The sequence below is a fragment of the Hyaena hyaena genome, unplaced genomic scaffold, assembly GCF_003009895.1.
Source record: "Hyaena hyaena isolate Hyena2069 unplaced genomic scaffold, ASM300989v1 scaffold_103, whole genome shotgun sequence".
In the NCBI taxonomy this organism is placed as follows: domain Eukaryota; kingdom Metazoa; phylum Chordata; class Mammalia; order Carnivora; family Hyaenidae; genus Hyaena; species Hyaena hyaena.
This window is the reverse complement of record NW_024080735.1, coordinates 2,770,030-2,793,317: the sequence shown is the minus strand read 5'-3', so window position 1 is coordinate 2,793,317 and position 23,288 is coordinate 2,770,030. Positions and strand designations below refer to the sequence as shown.

At 57.7% G+C, this 23,288-nt stretch overlaps 1 protein-coding gene across 1 annotated transcript in view; it reads left to right on the top strand.

The window, feature by feature from the left end:
• The first annotated feature begins 578 nt into the window (after positions 1-578).
• The window catches only part of PARP1 (poly(ADP-ribose) polymerase 1), a 34,458-nt gene continuing 11,748 nt past the window's right edge, over positions 579-23,288 (top strand). The window contains exons 1-13 of the mRNA XM_039235784.1: positions 579-828; positions 4,765-4,930; positions 10,570-10,685; positions 11,122-11,336; positions 13,027-13,126; positions 14,528-14,644; positions 14,993-15,169; positions 17,460-17,607; positions 18,148-18,288; positions 20,363-20,605; positions 20,710-20,778; positions 20,993-21,125; positions 22,038-22,233. Coding sequence (XP_039091715.1) covers positions 709-828; positions 4,765-4,930; positions 10,570-10,685; positions 11,122-11,336; positions 13,027-13,126; positions 14,528-14,644; positions 14,993-15,169; positions 17,460-17,607; positions 18,148-18,288; positions 20,363-20,605; positions 20,710-20,778; positions 20,993-21,125; positions 22,038-22,233 — 1,941 coding nt within the window. The 5' untranslated portion in view covers positions 579-708. The remainder of the gene's footprint in view (positions 829-4,764; positions 4,931-10,569; positions 10,686-11,121; positions 11,337-13,026; positions 13,127-14,527; positions 14,645-14,992; positions 15,170-17,459; positions 17,608-18,147; positions 18,289-20,362; positions 20,606-20,709; positions 20,779-20,992; positions 21,126-22,037; positions 22,234-23,288) is intronic.

The window sequence follows — 23,288 nt, the reverse complement described above, 5'->3', positions numbered from 1 at the left end:
TGCCCCATCCACTGTAATGTTTTAAATGACTACAATAAAACGCACAGGATTGAAACAGAAATGTAAAAACAGTCCTATAGCAGCAGGTCCTCTAACGACGGCTTCGGGTGCCGGGAAGCCTACCTACCAGGTGCGCGAAAACACCTGCGAGGAGCATCCGTGCACCCGGTTCGCGATGGAGGTGGTGCTGACGCCGGGCCCGCGTGGGCCCCGGCGCCTTAGGGCCGCCCCCAGGACACTGGGGCCCTCAGTAACAGGGGGCCCGGGCAAAGCTCACTGCGGGGACATAGTCAGCCCCCCAAACCCCGCGCACGAATGGGCTAGAAGGCGGAGCGCGCTCCACGCTCCGCCCCTTGCCCGCGGCTGCGCGAGAGCCGTAAGCTCCTGGGAAACACCGCCCCTCCGGCCGGCAGAGGGCGCGCGCGGAGGGGCGTGCCCCGAGGACGCGTGCGTGGCGGCCCCGCGCCGAGGACGCGTGCGCGGGGGGCGTGCCCCGAGGATGCGCGCGCGGCGGCCCCGCCCCGAGGACGCGTGCGCGGGGGCGTGCCCGCGGCGCGGCGTCAGCAGTCGGGCGCGGAGCGGTGGGGGCGGCGTGGTCGGCGGCTGCTCGGGGCGCTCGGGCGCCTGCGGGGAGCGAGGAGCAGGCGGCGGCGGCGGGCGTAGGGTCGCGGCGCGGGGCTCCCGGAGCGGCGGCGGCGCACGGGAACGATGGCGGCGTCCTCGGACAAGCTCTACCGGGCGGAGTACGCCAAGAGCGGGCGCGCGTCTTGCAAGAAATGCAGCGAGAGCATCCCCAAGGATTCGCTGCGCATGGCCATCATGGTGCAGGTGCGCGCGGCGCTTTGTGCGCGCAGTTGGGGGAGTGGGGGGGGGGACCCGGACGTGGAGGGGGAGGGGCTGCCTGCCGTGGCCCGCCCGGGAAAGCCTGCCCGGGGCGGGGCGGGCGCTGCCCGCCCTCCGCTCTGCAGAGCTGGGGGGGCGACTGTAGCTCCTTTCGGGGTGGGGGCGGGGGCTCCTCCTGCCGGCCGCCGGGGCGGTGCACGCGTGGGCTTTTGGAGCCGGTCCGGTTCTGACCCACGTCGTGCCGGGACATTTTTGTCCTCCGTTGGTGATGGCGACTGGAGTGTAAGGATTCGTTTAATCTGGTTTTAGGTGTCGTTTCAACACTCGCTCGTCTTCGTTTTTTTCTTAATTGTGCAAGTCCGTGCCCTTCTGTACCGCGCATTCACTTTTGGCTTAATTTGAAGTGGTTTGAAGTCGTATTTCCCCCAAATTTTCCACGTTCAAAGGCGCGCTCTTATCCTGAGGCGTTTCCAGCTGTCCGGTTTGAGTAAGAGCGGCCTCAGGGGTGCCGCTCGCCCCTCGGGGCTTCTAGGCACGTAGGGGATGCCCCCGGGCACACCCTGCCACGGCGGGGGGTGGGAGGGCTTCCCGCCCCCGAATCCCCCGGCCCCCCGAGTGCTGCTTCTCCCCGCCCTCCTCTCCAACATGAACCTTCTGGTAGCTTCATTCAGTGCTCACGGTTAGGGTGACTTGATTTCCCTCCCTACAGTGAGGCAGCAGTGTGTTTGAGGAACCACCAGATAGTCTTCACTGGGTTTTCAGTACTTACCAAGTGGAGAGGAGTTGGTGCTACAGATTGAGGCTGTGTTCTTGTATCCTCAGGGCCTACTTAGGTGAGTACCTATCCCGCGGTACTGAGCCACTCAGTGAATACGGAGCTTCACCAGCTGGGTCCTAGGGGCACAGAGGGAGACCCCAGCTCTGTGCAGCAGTCACCAGTTTGGTTAAGCGGATGACTGGTAAACGGTCCTGTACTGGGGCGCACACCCCTGGGAGAGAGTGCCTGGTCGGGACCCTGATCAGCATTTGTTGTGCACGGAAGTGGCAGGAAGTCTGGAAAGGCAGACGAGGCCCAGGAAGCTTATCTCCCACAAAGGCGCTCCGGTCTTAAACCTGAATGTAGAGGCTGCCTGATCTTAAGCTGTATTAGAAGTGACATTTTTCAAAGAATTAGAAAAAGAAACTCTCAGGGCAGGACTCTCAGGAGATTATGGGGTTGGAGAAGAAATTTACATCTCCAGTGCTCCTCTCTGATTGTGGGTATAAGCAGAGAAGTAAAAGCAGTAGTTGTGGTTTTTGTCACTTTCACGGCACTGTCCGTGGGTTGGGGGTTTCTCAAAATACCCTCATGCTCATCAGTATTCAATTACTGTGTAGTTGGTAGAGTAGGTCCTAAGTCTTGTTTAGCTCCTTAAAGCTCACCGCATCCCCCTGAATTTTTCTAAGTGTTCTGATGATAATTTCTGCCTAGGGGTTTCTCTCGTGAGCGCGTGTAGTTCATTATGCATTTTTAAATTTCGTTCCGGTAAGGGGACATTCGTAGGCTTTGCAGGTCAGCCAGAGAGGACCCTGTCCTATCAGGAAGGACTGACAGGACCTTAGGACAGCCTGCGTGAAGCTTGGGCGAGGCTGTTGGATACTGAGGAGGGCTCGGGCCTCCCGGGGGGGGGGGGGGGTGTTGGGGATGGCCCCACAGAGGAACTGATTTCTGGACCAAACGAAGTGTAGCATTCTGGGCCCTAGTTGGGCGATCTGGATGGTGAAAGAAACTATTATTAAAAGTGAGTGGTTTTCTGTGACTGTGATGGGGGGGGTGGAGTTTCCATTCAGAACGTAAAGTCTAGTCTCGTGTGCAGAGCTGGTGGAGGTCAAGAAGAAAGAAGCCTTTCTTCTCTCACTTGGGTTTCAATATCTGTTTTTACATTTGTATGCGAGGATTGTTCTCTGAGCTATCAGATACCTGATGCCTTAGATGGTGGGCCCAAGGGCAGCCTCCGGGCATCTGCTGGGCCTTCCTGCAGGGGCAGGGAAAGGGTGGGGGTTGGCTCCCTGCTCGGCTTAGAGCTGAAGCGAACCACGGGGGTCATGGTGTCTGCCGGGTGGCGAGCAGCGGGCTGGCCTGCTGTGTGCAGACGGGAGCCGAGCGAGGACCTTGGTACTCGGCGGTGCTGGGTGTTTGCTGAGTACACAGATGCTGCGCTTATGGCTGCCAGGTGAAAGCATAGTCTCGTGACCTTGTTCTGGTTTTCTTCCTGCCGTATCCTCGCCGGTCCCAAGTTTTAGGGTGAAGCCTTGCTTTGATTAAGGGTCTTTCCTCTGGCGGGAGAATGGGAGCCCTAACAACCCCCCAGGCTTGTGCAGTGAGCACACCCTTGCTTGGGCCGCACCTCTCGGTCAGCCCTCGCTGCATCCTTGGTTGGGACACAGCCTCCAGACCGGGGGGGGGGGGGGGGGGGGGGGGAGGGCGAAGGGGAAGGCCCTGGGTCACCTGCCTCCTTTGCAGGAATGTGACCGAGCGTTGCAGAGGGGGTAGACGAGGGGCGCCAGGGCCCCGAGGAGCCTCGTGGGAGCCGCTGCGATGCACAGCACGGTGGCCAGACGCTTCTGGATGTGTCGGCCGCTCTGGTGGGAACTTGAGAGCCAGAACTCAACACGAGGCTTTTCCCCGATGCCTCGTGTTGGGTGTGGAGGCTGCCTCTTCCTTAGCAGTTCCCCCTGCCCTCCTCTCTCTCCCCTGCGGACATGGGGTGCTTCTGCCTGGTGTGGGACAGACGTTGACCGAGGAGTCACCCCGAACTTCAGGGAGCTGAGGAAGAGCCTCCCAGGGGTCCAAGGAGGTGCTACTGAGTAGGACCGCGGGGCATCGGGGCCCAGGGAATGGCCGAGGTGCTGTAGACCAGGCTGCTTGCTGCTGATGCGAGCCTTCTGTGACCCTGGGAGGGCCACTACCCCAGGGGAGAACTTGTCACTGCTTTCTCAAAATGTTTCCCCTGTTCAACATCTTTGTCTGGAAATTTCCGCGTGGTATTTATTTTTGATGCTGTTTTAGTTTTTGTTTTGCTTTTATCCCCCCCCCCCCGCCTCGTCTACACAGCACACAGCTTTATTTTCTCTAAAAGCAGAGGTTTGGGGCTTCTCTCACTTTGGTCAGAACCGTTTGTGTATTTTTAAGTAGCTCTTCCTGCTGAGTGGTGCGGTGTGGCGGAAGGGACCTTGGTGTCTGGTTCGATCGGGGCTGAGTCACTCGCCACCTGTGTGCCGCTCCCCCAGACATCTGTGATGGGGGCGCTGCTTCCTACACCCCCAGGAAGGAGGGTGGCCTGTGCGCAGCGCCAGGTACCCAGTCAGTGCCAGCGGCGGCCCCGATCTGCTGGCCCCTGTCCACCCAGTGCTGGGCCCTGGGAGGGAGGCCTGATGGACCATCAGCAACCGCTGTGAGAGGGGAAGCAGCTTCCCCTGGGTGGGTTGGGGGGCAAGCGGACCACTTAGCTCAACGGGGTCTCTGTCCCCTGCCCCCCCCCCACTCTGGCCTCAGGGTTCATCCCACTCCCCTCGCTGCAGCTACTGCGAGCCTGACATGGTTTCCTGACACATTTTTCTCTGCTTTGCACATGATCTGTGACTTGTTCTCGTTATTCCAACCACAGAGGTGCTGGAAGAGCCCCTTCTGGGCCATGCGGGCCCTGGAGTCCAGGCCGCCCCGGTGGGCGCGAGGGATCAGGTCCCGGGGCGGGGGTCCCTCATCCAGAGAGGACCTCAGCCCTGAAATGCAGCAGTTTTGCAGGCCCTTCGGAACATCTCCGGAGATGCTGTGTTTCCCACTTCTCATGTGACGTGGAGAGCACAGCTCTGCTGCCCTCTTTCAGACTCAGCTGGGGGCAGGGCCCGCCGCTCGCTCACCTCCCTGTGCTTTTCTCCTAGTCACCCATGTTTGATGGGAAAGTCCCGCACTGGTACCACTTCTCCTGCTTCTGGAAGGTCGGCCACACCATCCGGCAGCCCGACGTTGAGGTGGATGGGTTCTCGGAACTCAGGTGGGATGACCAGCAGAAGGTCAAGAAGACGGCGGAGGCTGGAGGGGTGACAGGTGCGTACGGCCTAGGGAGGCGGCGGGTCTAGGCCCCCAGCCCCAACCCGGAAGCTTCCCCTGGCTCTTTCCCTAGAAAGCAAAGAAATGAGCCCTATAGCTGCCCCCCCACCCCCCACCCTGTTTCATACGTGCACGTGTGGAGAACACGACGCTGGTATGTTACCTCAGGGACACCTTGGTGACTTGGCATTGTCCTGGGGCATTTTACTTTCCAAGATGTGGGAAATGCAGCTTTTCCTTTTCTGTGTCTTGTGTTTTTTAAGATTTTAGGAAATTTCTATACCCGTTGTGGGGCCCGAACCCACCACAACCTCGAGGTCATGAGTCACACACTTGGTGACTGAGCCAGCCAGGCTCCCGGGAAACGTAGCTTTTTCATTTTTTGTTGCCATTTTTGTTTTTATTGGCTTGTTTTTTAGTGCGGGTTTTGGTTCACAGCAAGTTAAGCAGGAGTGCAGAGAGTTCCTGTTGACCTTGGCCTCTGTCTCCTCCAGAGCTGTGCGTCTGTTACGGTTGATGATCCTGTGTTGATACCCAAAGCCCATAGCCTATGTCTCTCTCGGGGTGATGTGTATTTGATGGGTCTGGACAATGTACGGATGACCCGTAACATAGTGTGAGCCGTGCAGGCCCGCTTATGTGGATCTTTCTCGTTGCATTTGGGACAATACTGGAAAGGTGTTTCCTGTTCCTTAATACTTTTCTCTTTTTTCTTATGTTTACTTTAGAGAACTCAGGGGTGGGGGAGGGGCAGAATCCCAAGCAGGCTTTGCCCTGTCAGCACTGGGCTTGAACTTGGAAACTGTCCCTCTGACAGAAGCTGAAATCAAGAGTCTGAAACTCCAACGACGGAGCCGCCCAGGCACCCCCTTTATAATTTTCTTAATAACGTATTCTTTTTCGTGGTTTAAGTTATCGTGAGTACGGTATTTAATACACGTAACAAATCCCTGTAACAGAGCAGGTGTTGGCCAGCCGCTGGTTATCCGTAGGGCCATTAGTTAAGTTTTGAGAAGAATCAAGTTACACCCAGACTTGCAGTGCACGAGGGGGTCAGCACCCCAAACCCACATCATCCAAGTGTCAATGTTGGAATCACACAGTATGTAGTCTTTTCAGATTGGCCTCTTTCACTTGGAAACGTGCATTTCGGGGACGCCTGGGTGGCTCAGTGGTTAAGCGTCTGACCCATGGTTTTGGCTTCTGTCATGGTCTCATGCTTCGTGCGTTCGAAGCCCTGCGTGGCCCTGTGCGCTCTGTCTCACTTTCAAAGTAAATAAACCTTTTTTTTTAAATGCGTATTTCAGGTTCCTTCATGTCTCTGCATGACTTGATAGCTCCTTTCCCTTAGCGCTGGAGAATACTCCGTTGTCTAGATGGACCCGCAGAAAGACATCTTGGTTGTTTCCAGGTTTGGGAAATGACAAACCCGCTGTAAACATCCACACGCAGGTATCTGTGTGAATGTGTTTTCAGCGCATTTGGGTAAATAAACCAGGGAACGTGGCTCCTGCGTCACACGGTGAAAGCGTGTTTGGTTTTATGAGAAACCAACAAACTGTCCCTCAGGGTGGCTGCACACTGTGCGTCCCCACCAGCAGCGAGCGAGTGAATCCTCCCCAGGCTCAGGGCGTTCATGCTCTGGGTCGGGCCTCTTCTGATGGGCACGTAGCGGTGTCGTGGTTTAATTTGCAGCCCCTGACGCTATACACCGTGGAGTATCTCTTCATGAGCTCCTTGCTGTCTAGCTCTTCTCTGGCGAGGGATATTTTGCCCATTTGTCATTTGTTCTGTGACCAGTGGGTTTGAGAGTTCTTCGTGGACCCAGGATCGCAGCCATCTGTCAGGTGTGCCTTCGGCGGTCTTCTCCCGGTCTTCGTCTTGTCGTCTCTTGTTCCCTTGACGTTGTCTGTCGCAGACAGAAGTTTCTGGATTTAGGAAACTTGGTGGTGTGGTGGCATACGTGACGCCATCGCCATGCCAAGACCGGCAAGGCTTCCCTCCCGTGTTCCGTTCTGGGACAGAGCGGTCCTGCCCGCACGTGTCCTCCCAGTGCGTCTTTTACACTTGAGGCTGCAGTCCGTTTTTTGTTTCTTGTTTTTATTTATTTTTTTAATGTTTTATTTATTTCTGAGTGAGAGAGACAGCATGAGCAGGGGAGGGTCAGAGAGAGAGAGGGAGATACAGAATCTGAAACAGGCTCCAGGCTCTGAACTAGCTGTCAGCACAGAGCCCAACATGGGGCTCGAACCCACGAACCATGAGATCATGACCTGAGCCGAAGTCGTATGCTTAACCGACTGAGCCACCCAGGCGCCCCAGGCTATGGTCCGTTTCAAGCGACGCTTTGTAAAGGCTGCAACATGCCTGGATGGATTTTTGTGTGCCAGCACCACTTGTTGAAAATTATTTTTTTGTTTCAAGAGGGAGACTGCAAGCAGGAGAGAGAGAATCCAAACAGGTTCTGTGCTGACAGCGTGAACGCGGGTCTCGAACTCATGAACCGTGAGATCTTGACCTGAGCCAAAACCCAGAGCCAGATGCTTAACCAACTGAGCCCCCCAGATGCCCTGAAAATTCTGTTTTTCTCTCTAATGTCTCCTTTGCTTCTTTGTCAAGCATTGGGTAACTGGCTGTTTCTGGACTCTGTTCTGCTGCTTGTCTGTCTGTCCCACCAGCACCACACTGTCTCAATGTCTGTAGATGTCAGATGCCGTCTGTCCTCTGATGTTTTCACCTCCAGTATCAGAGGTTGAGTTTATATGTTAGCGGAAGCCCCCGATCCTGAGCCAAAACCAAGAGCCGGATGCATGACTAACGGAGCCGCCCGGGTGACCCAAAGGTTTTATTTTTAAGTACACTCTGCCTCTGGGGGGCTCTGTCGGTTAAGAGTCCAACTTTGGCTCAGTCATGATCTGATGGTTCATGAGTTCAAGCCCCACATCGGGCTCTGTCCTGACAGCTCAGAGCCTGGAGCCTGCTTCAGATTCTGTGTCCCTCACTCTGTCCCTCCCCCGCTTGTGCTAGGTCTCTCAAAAATAAATAAATGTAAAAAGAAGAAAAAATTTAAAGTATGCTCTATCCCTGACACGGGGCTCAAACTCATGACCCTGAGATCGAGCCAGCCAGGCGCTCTTTGACATTTCTCTCTGAATCACGTTCGCATGTTTTACCACATGGAAGCCTCGTGCTGTTTGAAATGTCCTGTTTCAAATGTGCTGTTTGAAGTGGCCCCGTCTGCTCTGTCTCTGGTTTTGGTCTTGAGCTTACCTGGAATTTTTTAAGTAAGTCACATGTAGTCCGCAGATCTTTGACAGATGCGCGCAGCCCTGTAACACGCACCCATTGAGTTAGGGAGCACTCTCGGTCCCCCAGAAAGTTCCCTTGTGCCCTCTCCTTTACCCTCCCACCTGGGCATCCACTGCTCTGGTTTCGGTCCTCGTGGATGCATGTTGTGTGACTTGGGATTTCCGAAGGGGGGGGGGTGTGCTCCCACAAGCCCCTTCCCCACAGGATGGCACCTCAGGGGCCTCAGGTTGGCTGTGTGGTCACCTGGTGCTTGCATTGCTGAGGAGTGCTCCTGGGTAGGAGCACGGACTGTTGGTTCAGCATGAATCGTCACCGGCTGGGCTGTTCCAGATACAGCTGCCCTCAGCATTTGTGTCCATGTCTGCAGGTAGCCGTGGGAATGGAGCCGGGCCGCTCGGTAGGTGGATGTTCAGCTCTTTTAGGAGCGGGCCACAGGCCTTCCCCAGTCTTGTCCCCCCCCCCCCCCCCAACCTGAGGGACGGGAGCGCCCTGCTCCTCCCCACAACTGGGTATGTAGTGAGACCAGTTTGTGGGTTTAACTTGCCTTTGTGTTTCTGTTGAGTTGTAAGAATTCTTGGAATATTCTAGAGGCAGGGCTTTTTTTTTTTTTTAATGTTTTTATTTCTAGGAGAGAGACAGTGTGAGCAGGGGAGGGTCAGAGAGAGAGGGAGTCACAGACTGAAACAGGCTCCAGGCTCTGAGCTGGCAGCACAGAGCCCAACGCGGGGCTTGAACCCACGAACCGCGAGATCATGACCTAAGTGAAAGTCGGACCCTTAACCGACTAAGCCACCCAGGCGCCCCTAGAGGCAGGGCTTTTATCAGATACAAATAAGGTGTGGATTTTTTCTCCCATTTTGCGGCCTTTTTGTTTAATTACTGACATCCCATGATGAGCAGTAGTTGGTTTTTTTCCTTCTCCTTTATTGGTTTGTGTTTCCTGAGACACGTCGACCTGTCCACGGATGGTGGAGACACACTCCCTCCGGTTTCTTTGGAAATCCACAGCGCTGGCGTTCACGCTTGGTTTCTGATCCGTCTTCACGGAACGTTTGTGTGAAGCATGAGGAAGGAGTTATGTTGTTTTCCGTGTGGATACCGTTTTGTTCCCACACCGTTTGTGAAAACTGTTAAAACCTGTGACTGTAGGTCTGTCTGGACTCAGCCCTCCCCCCCTCCCGCCGGGCCTCAGTCCTTCAGTCCATGGGATGCTGTGAAATCACAAATCGTGAGACCTGCGGCTCTTCTTTCTCGGTATTATTTTGATCTCTCTGTGTCCTTTGTATGTAGTTCCTTACCAGCCTTCTGGTAAACATGTCCATTTCCTGCGCTAGGACCCTTGCTAGGGTTTGGATTCACATCACACGGAATCTGGGTGGAGTTGGAGTGACATATTGATATATTAGCAAAAGGAGCCAATCTGCAAACAGGACGAATCTCTCCGTACTCGGGTCCTCGTTAATTTCAGTGACGTCCCGCTGCTTTCAGCTTAGAGGGTTTGAACCTTCTGTAAATCATCTCTGAGCATTTAATGTGTTGAAACGCCACTTAAATAGGAGTGTGGCATATTTTCCTTTCCTGATAGGCTTATTTGTATTTAGAAATGTTTCATACGTTGATCTCTGGTTCTGCAGATTTGCTCAGTTCACTTAACCGTCGCAGTGGTTTTTAACATGTTCCTACAGATACAGGGCCTATGCGATCATGTCATGTACAGGGACAGAGGGCTTTACTGTTAAACCTTCTGGCTCTTTTTCTGGCGCTCGTGCACTCGCCAGAGCCCCTGGTCCGACACCGTGTAGATGTGGTGGGAGAGGACAGCCCCTCTCGATCTCAGTCCTGGAATTCCTCATACAGAAGAGTGTCCCTCAGGCCGGATGCCTGGCCGTCAATCCCGGAGACTTCTTGCTGCGCGTGGCAGCTTTCCCCACGGGTTCCGGATGAGCCTTCGCCGTGTTTCTTAAGGGTCCTTGTGTCTTTCTGGAACGAGAGACTCCCTGTGACCCCAGCGCCTGGTTTTGATGACGAAGTGTGCTGGAAATCAGAAGGTGACCCGGAAGGTAGCGGGCTTTGTGGCCTTGCTGATCCGCTCTGGGGCTGCACTTTGCCACATAGTGAGGCATGGCCCCCGAGGCGATAGAGGGAGCCAGGAGCTGAGCCACACCCGTCTGAGAGCCCGAGGAGGGAGGGCAGTGTCTCTGTGTCTCTTTGCCAAAAAAGCCGCTCCCTTCGCCAGCAGCTGCTGGTCCGCCCGCACCCTGAGGGCTCCTGCGGGCTGGCTGGAGCCCCCGGGGCTGACCAGAGGCTCATTGAGGTCTGTCCTTCAGGCAAAGGCCAAGATGCTGGCGGCAGCAAGACAGAAAAGACGCTGGCCGACTTCGCAGCGGAGTATGCCAAGTCCAGCAGAAGCACGTGCAAGGGCTGCATGGAGAAGATTGAGAAGGTGGGCGGGGCCTCCTGGGCTCTGTTTGGGGGGGGGTCCAAGGACAGAGAGGCGGGGTTTGGTGCTGGCTTGGTGCCAGCGGTGAGGTGTGCTGTGAAGACCTCGCGGGCATGGAGCACATGGGTTTGTTACCATTTCTGAGGGGCCTTCCGTGTACAGGTGGGTCCAAGGGCGGGGCGGGGGGCAGGATAGGGGGCGTCCTAGCGCCTGCCCTGCTCTGTCTGCTCCAGGCCAGCAGGACGTGCTCAGTGTTGGCCCATCGTCAGCGCCCGGGCGGCTGGCAGGGACACAGCTGGCCGGAGCTGCCCCATTTAAAACCTGGTGCCGAGGCTCCGGGTGGCGCACAGTCCTCGGTGGGAGGACACGTCCCACACTTCGCCGCGGCCCCTGAGGTCGCTGTCCCTCCTCTCGGTACCACGTATGGGTTTTCCCACAGGGCCAGATACGCTTGTCCAAGAAGATGCTGGACCCGGAGAAGCCCCAGCTGGGCATGATCGACCGCTGGTACCACCCGGACTGCTTCATCCAGAACAGAGAGGAGCTGGGCTTCAGGCCCGAGTTCAGCGCCAGCCAGCTCAAGGGCTTTGGCCTTCTCACCCCAGAGGACAGAGAAACCCTCAAGAAGCAGCTCCCAGGAGTTAAGAGTGAAGGGTGGGCGTGGGGCCAAGGGAAAGAGCCGGGGGGGAGGCTTTGAAAAGGGGGGCCTGGGGCTGGGGGGAGCTCAGAGAGAAGGGTGGATGTAGGGCCATAGGAGGTGGGAGGGGCTTGGGGAGACATGAGGATTCCAGGCCACTCCCGGGTCTCCCTTTGCTGCCGGTCAGCAAGCAGGGGTGCAGAGTGAGGGGCCCCTTCCCGGCGGGGGGGCAGAGGACACAGGGACCTGCAGGAGTTCCCAGCTCGAGTGTGATCCAGACACAGGACCCATTAGCCCCCCACCCCCACCCCTGCTCAGGAAAGGAGGGCTCTCTTGCCCAGGCCAGCTTCCACGTTTCCCATGACCCCTGCGTGGCCCACTTCCTGTCCCCATGTGTGCCTCCGTCTCTCTGGTGATGATGCTGGGAGTCGGGTGGACCTCCTGTGGTGCTGACCTTCGGGACGGGAAGCCCTGTCCCTGCCCATCCTGGGTCACACTGGTTCTCTCTGCTCCCCCTGCTGGTCCCTGTGTCCCAGTCTGCAGTTGCTGGGGGTTACGGGCACAGCGAGGGAGGCTGGACGGGGCTGTGCATGGTGCGCACCTTGCTCCCTGGACAGCGGTCATGGGCTGTGAGAATTGGGGTGACCCTGACCTCCCTGTCATTGAGCTGCTACCCCGCACGGTCTGGGATCATAACACACAAGTTCATCTCGCAGCACACAGAGGAGATGTGAGGAAAGTGGATTAAAAGTCCTCAAGACTGGGGGCCTCAGTCGGTTGAGCGTCTAACTTTGGCTCAGGTCGTGATCTCATAGTATGTGGGTTCGAGCTCCGTGTCAGGCTCTGTGCTGACAGTGCAGAGCCTGGAGCCTGCTGCGGTTTCTGTCTTCCTCTGTCTGTTCCTCCCTTGCTTATGCGCTGTCCTTTTCTCTCTCAAAAACAAAATTTAAAAAAGAAGTTTTCCAGACAGCCTAGCTCATGGTGTGAGTGCAAGGGTACTGAGTTCACGGTTATGCTGTAACAGCAGCCACGTTGACCAAGCCCTTGTAGTCTGTCAGGCACCGTGCTGGGTTCTTGACGGGGGTGGGGGGGTGGTGTCCTTTGTTTCACTGGTGAGGGGAAGTGCTCAGGTCTCTGACGGCTGAAACTTAGCCACTGTGACTGCCTTGCCCATTTGGGGGGCTGATGATGACCCTCTGTGCCTCCTTCAAGTCGGGTGACTGCTGACCGGGCCTGGTGGGCCAGTTAGTGGTGCTGAGACCCCATTGGGGGCTTATAGGATGGTGTGCAGCCCCATGTTTTCTCTTGAAAGGCTCAGCCTTTGGCACGAGTGGTTCATCTCTGCAATCTCTGCCCATCAGCAGTGGGCTCAACGGTTGGTCCGTGCTAAAATGTTCCAGGCTGCTTTGTGCCAAGACATACATGGGTTTTTGACATCAGATGGGGCCTGAGCCCTGGATTCTTTATCAGCTGCCCCAAGGTCCTGGGGCACCCCCAACCACCCTCTGGCAGCAGAGTTCACTGCAAGGTGCATGAGGCCCGTTACCAGCACTGCCTGGGCGGACCACGGGCGCCTGAGGGCAGTTAGTGAGGTGCAGTGTGATGGCGGCCGGCACGTGGCATTCCAGGGACGTGAAGGTCCCATGTCCCCCCTGTCACTGGCCTCCAGCGCTCTGATGGCTCTCTTCTGTCCTGTGTGTCTTTCAGAAAGAGAAAAGGTGATGAGGTAGATGGCATGGATGAAGTGGCCAAGAAGAAATCTAAAAAGGAGAATGACAAGGATAGTAAGCTTGAGAAGGCCCTCAAGGTGAGCTCTGAGCGCAGTGGCTTTGCACTCGCCCTTCCACCGTGCTCTTCCCGCATCCTGCCTCCCGAGAACTCTGGGCATTCCCTACTGATGGCACTGTTAATGGCATCCCCCCGCCCAGCCCCAGGGTCCCTTCCCTCCCAGAGCAGCGCTTTGGGCTTGGAGGAGAGCCCGCCATAGGCTCCCATGTGCCTCGGCCTCCCTGTGTGGGAGCTGAGGGGCTGTAGGCCGAGTGCCTGGCCCACATGAGCAGCCGGAAGAGACACTCGAATGGAGATCTCTCACCAGAGAACTAGGAGGCGTGTGGTGAAGGGGCAGGGACCACTCGTGGACTCCATTGTCATCGGCCCGTTCAGCTCTGTGTTGATTACGCATGTGTAGAATCAAAGTAAAGATTATTGATCGGAAGACGCTGGGTGTTCAGGAAGACCAGGGGGGACTGTCCGTCTCTCCTTGGGCACGCGATTTCCATGGGCCATCTGATGGGCTCTGTCGTGAGCATTTTGGGTCTTGCCTGTGCGGGACGATGAGAAGCTGTGTCTGATGATAAGAGTCACCCGTTTGGTGCGATTGTCCGTCAGCGAAATAATGTCTGTTGTGCATGAATCAGGCGCAGTAGAGTCGGTTTATTTTGTGTTTGCCCCCCGGTGGGTTTAGTGTCCTCTTGAGTGCAGGCAAGGAAATCCGAACGTTCCCTCGCCGTCTCCAACCTCCCTCTTGCTGAGGAGGAGCCCCACGTTGGATATAGAGACTGTTCAAAGATAAAATCTTTTAAAAAAAAGACACCGTTAGAATCCAGGCTTGGTGCAGAGAGCATCCCCGTGGGGTGGGAGGGGCCAGCATTTCCACCTCTGGTTTACAGGGGCGCAGTGTGTGGCCAAGGGGTGAACAGCTTGCCCGCGACCTCACAGGGAGGTGGCTCACGCCGTGCACCCTGGTGTGGGGAGCCTGAGTCATCCTGGGCAAGGCTGAGGTGGATAAATGGGACACGGAGCACTGTGTAAACACGGCCCCTGAGACTGAGAACTCTGCTTCCCGGAGAGCATAGGTCTGTTCTTTGTGATGTGCCCGCCATCGAGGGCAGAGGGGGTGTTTGGGGATCGTCCCTACTCCCCTTCAGCGTGGAGAACAGCCATCCCCTCGTCCCTGAGGCGTGAGCGTCTGTGGGGGGGATGGGCCTGCTGCACCCCGGCTCTCCCCCAGGGGTGAGCCTGCACTGGGGCTGGCTCCAGGGACAGCCTCGGGTAGAAGTGGGATTCTCGGGGCGGGGCACCTCCCTGTCCCTGATGGCCAGGAGGCACCAGGATGATGGAGGTGGAGTGGAGGCCCGCAGGCGGGCAGGGCCTCTCCGGTCGGGTCCCCGGGCTGAGTGTGTCTCTCGCTGCCTGGCTGCATCCACAGGCCCAGAATGAGCTGCTCTGGAGCATCAAGGACGAGCTCAAGAAAGCGTGTTCCACCAACGACCTGAAAGAGCTCCTCATCTTTAACAAGCAGCAAGTGCCCTCTGGGGAGTCGGCGGTGAGTTGCCCCCCCGCAGAGTGACCGGGGGGGGGGGGGGCGGAGGGGCGTCACAGCACTGCGGTCACCCTTGCACCTAGGGTTTGGTGAGGCAAGAGTGGGCCGTGCACCTGCCTTGTGCGTACAGGCCGCACACTTGGGCTGGGGGCCTCCAGGTATGGGGGGAGGGGAGCCCCCTGGGGACGCCCTGGCCATCTCTTTACTCTTCAGCCACCCAGGGCCAGGGGCTGCAGCCTGTCACATGTGGACCCAGCAGCCCAAGCTCTGCCCGAGACCTCTGGGGGGGGTTCCGGGTGGGGTGTCGGGCGGGTGAGCCCTACTCTCTGACCTGCTGCTTACGGGCCTCAGATCTTGGACCGAGTGGCCGACGGCATGGTGTTCGGGGCCCTCCTTCCCTGCGAGGAGTGCTCGGGCCAGCTGGTGTTCAAGAGCGACGCCTACTACTGTACAGGGGACGTCACCGCCTGGACCAAGTGCATGGTCAGGACACAGACGCCTGGCCGGAAGGACTGGGCGACCCCGAAGGTAAGGGGGCGCGTTACAGGGCTCAGCCAGAAAAGCACTGTCACCCCGTCTGGGCTTGTCCACACCGTAAGTCACCACGACCTCAGTGCGGTGTTCACGGGCTCCTTCACGGCGGGGCTGTGCTCACAGTGTGGACATAAAACGGGAATATGGGGTTTGTGTACCTGCATCTTCAAATGGGAGGGCAGTTTTGTCCACTTGCTTTCAAACCCTCGTGCTGAGGTAGCTGCTTATCAAGCACCTCTTCTGTGCCGGGTGCTGTTCTAGACACTGGGACGAGAACTCCCTTTCCCGAGGCCATTTTTTTGTCTTAGGTGGCGGCGGGGGGGGGGGGTGTCCAGAGTTCAAGTACCTCCTGTTGTTCTTCGTTGTTTGCTTGTTTTTAACGGAACCGCATATCCTTAACCCAGAAAATGCGCGTTCGGTGCTGCGAGCCAGGTCCTCTCACCACGCTCGCCCTGCCCTGCTCTGTCCTCTGTCCCTCCTCATGAGCAGTCGCCCGAAATCAGCTCTGACCTCGTTGGTTCCTGTGTCCTCAAAACCTTCCCGTGGCTCCACATGTCACGTGAAGGGTTTTCCTGGTTTTTCTGAGTCTGCAAGTGTTGCACACCCGTTTGTGGTATCCGTGTTCCCTTAACTACTTTTGAGGAAATAATAAGGCCGGAAGGACAGGAAAGTTTGTATCTTATGTACTGATTGCGTGGCATTAGTTTATTTTGGGAGAGACAGAGGCCGTGCGAGTGAAGAAGGGCAGAGAGACAGACTCCCAGGCCGGCTTCATGCTGTCCTCAGAGCCTGGTGCAGGACTCGAACTCCCGGACTCTGAGATCGTGGCCACAGCCAAAATCCAGTGCAGACTTTAACTAACAGAGCCCCCGAGGCGCCGATCTATCTTTGTTTTTGGAGGGTTGGTTTCTGAAGCCACTCGCACGTGTAAGACCTGTCTTCAGGCTGACAGTCCTTGCCACCTGTGCAGATCACGGAGTCACGGACCCATGTGAGACTAGAGCCCGCAGCCACGGCCCGAGGCGCAGTCAGCTGTGTTCGGGTCCCCCGGCGGGTGCCCGGGACCTGTGTGCCCCGCGGGCCTTCTGCGGCCCGTCCGCTACCCTGTCCCCATGGAGTGCCGTTCTCCCTGCGCCCGCACGCACACGCACTTCCACGCTAATTCTCCACAGTCCCCACAGTGGGGAAGTTGGCACTCCTTGTCCCCCGAGCACCACGGTGTGTCGTTCACAAATCTGCGTGTGCCCTGCTCTTTTCGGCCCTGGCTGCCTATGCAGGTCACTGCCTCCGAGGAGTGCCTGGTCTGGGCCACATGGGCTTCGGTTGTGGAGCTCAGCTCCTGCATTAGTCCTGTGTGTGTGTTGGCCCCGATCAAGCCCGGACTTCTTCCTCAGCGGGAGAAGTGGTCTTCGGAACGTCACTGACGCGTGGCGCGTTAGGTGCTCGCCGTGAGTTGGAGCCGGTCTGTCTCCTCTCTCACTCGGCGGCCCTTCCCTCAACCCAGTGCAGCAAGAACAGGCCCTTGATGGGGGGACGCGGAGCCTGGCCCACTATGTCACCCAGGAGTTGGAGGGACCGTGCTTGCGGCAGAATCCGCAACGAACACCGACATTGCTATTGGGCTCTGTGTCCACGTCCCCTTCTGTTTTGTTTTTTTAACGTTTATTTTAAGAGAGAGCGAGCGGGAGTGGGGCACAGAATCCCCAGCAGGCTCCGCACTGTCAGTGCAGAGCCTGACTCAGCCCCGTGCCACGAGCCCTGAGCACTACCTGAGCCAGAATCAAGTCGGCCGCCTGACCATTGAGCCCCGCAGGCACCGCAGCTGCATTCCCTTGGGGGGGGTGGGGGGAGGGAGGGAGGTTACCCAATTTCCTCTCGGGGAATACTTCTTCCCAGCGTGTGCAGTCCCTGTAGGCTTTCCTTCGGGAGGGGGCATGTGACCCTTGAGCTGCTCGAGGGGGAGGCTTCAGCATTGACCCCCCACCACACAGTCAGCTGATCTGGGGGAGAGGTGTTCTTTCCAGTTCTGTGTTTTGTTTAAAGAAAACTGTCGACAGCGTCCGTGTGGCAGCTTTGTTGGAAACACGGAGCCACCGGGAGCCGGCGCTGTATTTGCAGTCGTCATGTGTTGGGTGGTGAAAGCTTCATATCTTCTAGGTTGTTCCTTATTGCGAGAGGAATAAAAAAAGATTGTTTAATTTAGACGAGCTGAGTCCTCTTTGCTCTAACAGGTAGTTATTTCAAAGGAGAACCCAGTTTCTTAACTGAGCCTTCGTGATTGCAGGAATTTCGAGAAATCTCTTACTTCAAGAAACTGAAGATCAAAAAGCAGGACCGAGTATTTCCACCCGAGACCGGAACCCCGGCAGCGGCGGCACCCCCGCCCTCCGCAGCCTCGGTGCCCGCCAGCGTGAACAGCTCCGCCCCACCAGGTACCGTGGGGCCGGCTTCAGGGTGGGGTCCCCTGGGTGCTCTGCGGGCCCCACACCAGGGGATGCTCGGGAGGGGCGTCCTAGGTGAGGCCAGTCCAGCGCTCCCCAGCCCTGTCATGGGGCTTCCGCTCTGGGGTCCATAGTGGACACCCTGAGTGCCAGGGTGAGTCAGTTGCCCTCTATGTCACCCAGGCAGAGCTTTGAGTGACCGTCCTCGACAGGGCTGATTTGTCCCATGGGGTTAATGAGTATCGTGTAAGAAACTGCAGTTTCAGGCGTGAGGTGGGACAAGGAGAAAGGTAATTGGGGGCCCATGAGGTCCCGCTGCCAGCCTCCTGGCCCCACACAGCCTTGTCAATCCGCCCTGGGGCGTGTCCTGTTGGGGGGGTCGCCCCTCCCCTTGTGTTCTGTCCTCCGCTTTCCCACCAGCCCTGGGCCTCTGCCTTTGTGGACTCTGCCCTCGGTGGGCACTGAGCAGAGGGAGCCGGGGCTGTCCACTCCTCCTGGGACCCCGGCACCTCACTGCAGTCCCCCTTACAGATAAGCCACTGGCCAACATGAAGATCCTGACTCTGGGGAAGCTGTCCCGGAACAAGGACGAGGTGAAAGCCATGGTCGAGAAACTTGGGGGGAAGCTGACGGGCACGGCCAGCAAGGCCTCCCTGTGCATCAGCACCAAAAGTGAGTCCAGTCCTGGCGTAGAACGGGTGTGCACCCTGCCTCCTGCAGCTGCGGGGAGGGGCAGGGGAGGGGCGCAGCGGGGCCCCCACCAGGCCCTCCGAGATGGCTCTCCTTGCTCAGCACCGTTGTTGAGGTCCTTTGCGGAGGGAAGCCAGCGTGGGTGAATCTGGTATACGGGTGTGTGCGCGTGCGCACGGGCCTTCTTTCCCAGCCACAAGCTGCTGCCTGCCTCCAGACAGCCCAGACCCTCCCCTTGGGGACACTGATGGGCTCTATGCAGCCCCAGCCACTGTCCTCTCCTAGTAACAGCCGCTCGGATAGGCTCAGGTTTGGGAGCCACACTGGGGCAACACTGAAGGACGGGGCGGCCCCTCGAGGGTGGGAGAGGTTCTTGTCCATCCACGGTCCTGAAACCCAGGGAAGCGAGGGGAAGAAACAGGGTGTCCAAAGTGAAAGAATAAGGTAAAGCCTCTAAGAAAGGTCTGGACAAAATGGAGGTGAGTAATTTGCCTGGTCAGTGGTTCAAGGTCAGGGTCCAAGTGCTCACTGAGCTGGGAGAGGAGTGGATGAAGCTGGGAGAACACTCAAAAGTACCGAGCAGGTGCCACCAAGCTGTGAGACAGTATGTGAACAGAAAGGCAGCTCGCAGATTCGATGCCCGAGTCTGTGAGGCAGACAGGACGCTGGAGCTCAGAGCAGCAAAGAGAAAGGAAAACAGGAAAGATGGCGTGAGGAACGATGGAGCAGCATCAGGTGGACCAAGTGTGCATTAGAGGCTCCTAGAAGGAAACCGAGCGAGAGAAGGGGGCAGAAATCCTTTTTGTAAGCAGGCTTCTTACCCAGTGTGGGGCTTGGAGTCAAGAACCGGGCGCATGACTGGCTAAATCCCCCAGATGCCCCGGAAAGGGCAGAAATCCTATTTGGAGAAATAATGGCTGAAAAGTTCCCTAACCTGGAGAGGGAAACCGGCAACCAGATCCAGAGTCCAGAGACGACCCCGAAGACGCACACCAAGCACGTTCTAGGTAACATGTGAGAAGGGAAAGACGACGGCAAGACACTGGCAGCCGCCAGAGACAGTGCCCTGTGTGCCAGGGAGCCCCGCGGGCCCCTGCCCTCCTCCCCCCGGGCAGTGCGGTGCACGCAGCCCCTCAGAGGCTGGGGTTCACCGAAGTGGAGCAGACGGCCCTACGGTTTGTGTGAGCCCCAGAAGACCCCAGAGCAAGCAGCCTGCAGAACTCCCCGAGTTCAAGCCGCATTGCATGTCGCAGAGCTGTGCTCAGCAGAACCGTGCGGGGCCAGCCTGAGGCCTCCCCTGGAGCAGCAGAGCAAAACAGGGAGCCCAGCAATAAACCACGTGCGAGGGGTGCATCAGTCTACACCACAGGAGCCAAGAACCTGCAGCGGGAAGCTGCATCCCTGCCTCACACGGCCACAGAAGTGTCCTCCGGATGAATGAAAGATTTGGACGTGAGGCTGAAGTCCAGGAAAGTTGTCAAAGAAAACCCAGGCCGTAGCTCCTTGACATGGATCTTGGTGACGATTTTTTTTCAATGTTTTATTTATTTTTGAGAGAGAGAGGACGAGCAGGGGAGGGTCAGAGAGAGAGGGAGACAAAGAATTCGAGGACAGGCTCCAGGCTCTGAGCTGTCAGCACAGAGCCCTACGTGGTGCCCAAACTCACGAACCGTGAGATCATGACCTGAGCCGAAGCCAGATGCTTAACCAACTGAGCCACCCAGGCGCCTCATGACAATTTTTTTTTTACCTGACACCAAACACGGAAACAGACCTGTGGGACTGCGTAGAAGTGAAGGCTTCTCTGCGCACAGGACGCCATGGGCAGAACCCGACGGTCACCTGCGGGGCAGGGGAGGCGACCTGCGTCCTGCGTGAGGCGATGAGGGGGGAGGGCGGGCTCGGGGCTCCTTGCCTTTTGTGGTGCTGGCAACCGTGCAGGAGGCAGCGGTACCCAAGGCCCCCGAGCGCTAGGCGACTAGGACAGGGCTCTGGTGACCAGCGGTGGTGTGTCTTCCGCTAACGCTTCGGCTGTGTTTCCTCCCACCTTGAGCAGAGGAGGTGGAGAAGATGAACAAGAAGATGGAGGAGGTGAGGGAAGCCAGCCTCCGCGTGGTGTCCGAAGATTTTCTCCAGGATGTGGCCGCCTCCACCAAGAGCCTGCAGGACTTGCTCTCAGCCCACATGCTGTCCCCTTGGGGGGCCGAGGTGAAGGCGGAGCCCGAGGAGGCCGCCGCCCCCAAAGGGAAGTCGGGGACCGCGCTGGCCAAGAAGAGCAAGGGCCCCGTCAAGGAGGAAGGTAAGGCCCCGTGCAGCCTGGGTGCCCTGGCCCTGCCTCACCCCCACCCCCACCCCCGTGCTTTCTCCCTGTGCCTGAACCTTTGCCTTCTTGTTCCCTCTAAGGCATCAACAAATCCGAGAAGAGGATGAAGTTAACCCTTAAAGGTGGCGCAGCCGTCGATCCTGATTCTGGTGAGCAGACGGGAGCGTGAGTGGGTGGGTGGTCAAGAGGCCGGTTCGTGCCCGGGCTCCCTGGTCCCAAGGACCCCTGAGTCTTGTGGGGAGCCTCCCGAAGGCAGTGGCAGTGTGTCCGGGCAGGTGTGAGCCCCACGCCTGCAGACCCCCTCTCCCTGCGCTCCTCAGCCCTTCACGGGGGAGAAAAGCAGCCGCCTCGGCTCTGTGACAGGTCTGGAGCACTCCGCGCACGTCCTGGAGAAAGGTGGGAAGGTCTTCAGCGCCACCCTCGGCCTGGTGGACATCGTGAAGGGAACCAACTCCTACTACAAGCTGCAGCTGTTGGAGGACGACAAGGAGAGCAGGTGTGTCCTGGGGATGCGACGGTCCCTGCCAGGCGGGCCCTCTGGGGCTGGTGGGCCCGGCCCTGCGGGGGAGCAGGGAGCCTAGTCTCCTTGCTGAGAGCACCGTGTAGCGAGGCCTCCACTGCATGAAGGGAGGGAGACGCCGTCCCCCCAGACTGCCTGGCTCCCCGGCGTCCAGCCCCTGCTTAGGGGACACGCTGCCCCTCTCGCTCCCAAGACTCCTGACAGCCCCTGAAGACTCCAGGTGACTGACCCCTCACACCCCTGAAGGCTGCTTGAAGCACATGAAGAAGGTTGGGCAAGAATTGAATCCGCTCCTTTCTCTTTTTTAAGGTTTATTTATCTTGAGAGAAAGAGCGAGTGCTAGCAGGGGAGGGGCGGAGAGAGGGATAGAGAGGATCCAGGCAGTCTCCTCGCTGTCCACACACAACCTGACCGGGGCTTGAACTCAAAACCCATGAGATCATGACCTGAGCCAAAATCAAGACTCTGACACGCAACCGACTGAGCCCTAGGCACCCCTCTTCGGCACTTTATAGGCTCCGTTTGCCAATATGATCTTAAAAGGCGTTTCCTTTTTTTTGTAATGTTCATTTTGTGAGGGGGCAGAGAGAGACGGTCCCAAGCAGGCTCAGAGCCTGATGCAGGGCTCCAACTCCCAAACTGTGAGATTGTGACCTGGGCTGAAATGAAGAGTCTGGCATTTGGCCAGCTGAGCCCGCCCCCCGCAACCCCTGGGTGTCCCTGAAAGGTGCATTTTAAGTTTCTAAGACTCAGCTTCAGGACAAGTGAAGGTCCTCTCTTGAGGTGTAGTTCCCTTTGTTCCTCTGTGTCCTTTCCCACCCGGGCAGGGAGGGGACACTCCTGAGTGTGAGCCGCTGGCCCACAGCCTGTGTCTGGCCCCCCCGCCAGGTACTGGATATTCAGGTCCTGGGGCCGGGTGGGCACCGTCATCGGCAGCAACAAGCTGGAGCAGATGCCGTCCAAGGAGGACGCCGTCGAGCACTTTATGAAGCTGTACGAGGAGAAGACCGGCAACGCCTGGCAGTCCAAGAGCTTCACGAAGTTTCCCAAGAAGTTCTACCCTCTGGAGATCGACTACGGCCAGGTAATCACGGAGTGCCCCATGCCGACTCGCCTGAGCGAGAGGGACGGACGCCCCGGATCCAGTGACGTCACCGGCCGACGCCTCCGAACTCTCAGTTAATCCCAGCCCTTCCCAAACGGTAGGGGGGGGGGGACCCTCCCACCCCAGACGAGGCCAGGGTCACACGGAGAGCAAAGCCAGGTGTCACAACACCAGACCCCTGCGGGCGTGAGCGCAGCGTCCTGACCTGCCAGGGAGGGTGCACCTGGCACCGCGAGTGGGACTGGCCCTGGGAACGCATGGACGGACGGACGGACCCCGCGGTCACGTTAGACTCGGAAGATGCATTGCATAGACTCCAGCGGCCTCTCGCAGAGGAACGAACGCCGCCCTTGGGTGTGGGCGTAGGCAAGGACAGAGTTGGAATTCCTGAGAACGGGAAGGAGGATCAGCCTCTAGTGATAGGTTCCAGGGGTGGCTTCTGTCACATGGCCTGGTTTATCGTCAAGATAGACATACGGTGACTTTGGCTCTGCTGCTGGGTCATGGTTTGGGTCCCACGTTACTCCCTAACGATTTCTGTTCTGTGTTCACGACTCACGCACCTCCCCGTGTGTCACCAGGTAGTCTTCCATTATCACTTGAGAGGTACTTCATGGACATTCGTTCTGGCAAAATACCCTGTTTTTTATTCAAAAATCTATTACGCTTGACCTTTGGCCAATGTGGGGGTTCCCCCAATGCAGTCACATGAAGTTCATTTTATTTATTTTGAGAGTGAGAGCATGCGCGCACCAGCAGGGGAGGGGTAGAGAAGGAAGACAAAACCAAGCAGGCTCCACTCTGTCAGCACAGACCCCAATGCGGGGCTCGAACCCACAAACTAAGATCATGACCTGAGCTGATATTAAGAGTCAGATACTTGGGGCGCCTGGGTGGCGTAGTCTGTTAAGCGTCCGACTTTCGCTTGGGTCATGATCTCGCGGTTCGTGGGTTCGAGCCCCGCGTCGGGCTCTGTGCTGACTGCCAGCTCAGAGCCTGGAGCCTGTTTCAGTCTGTGACTCCCCCTCTCTCTC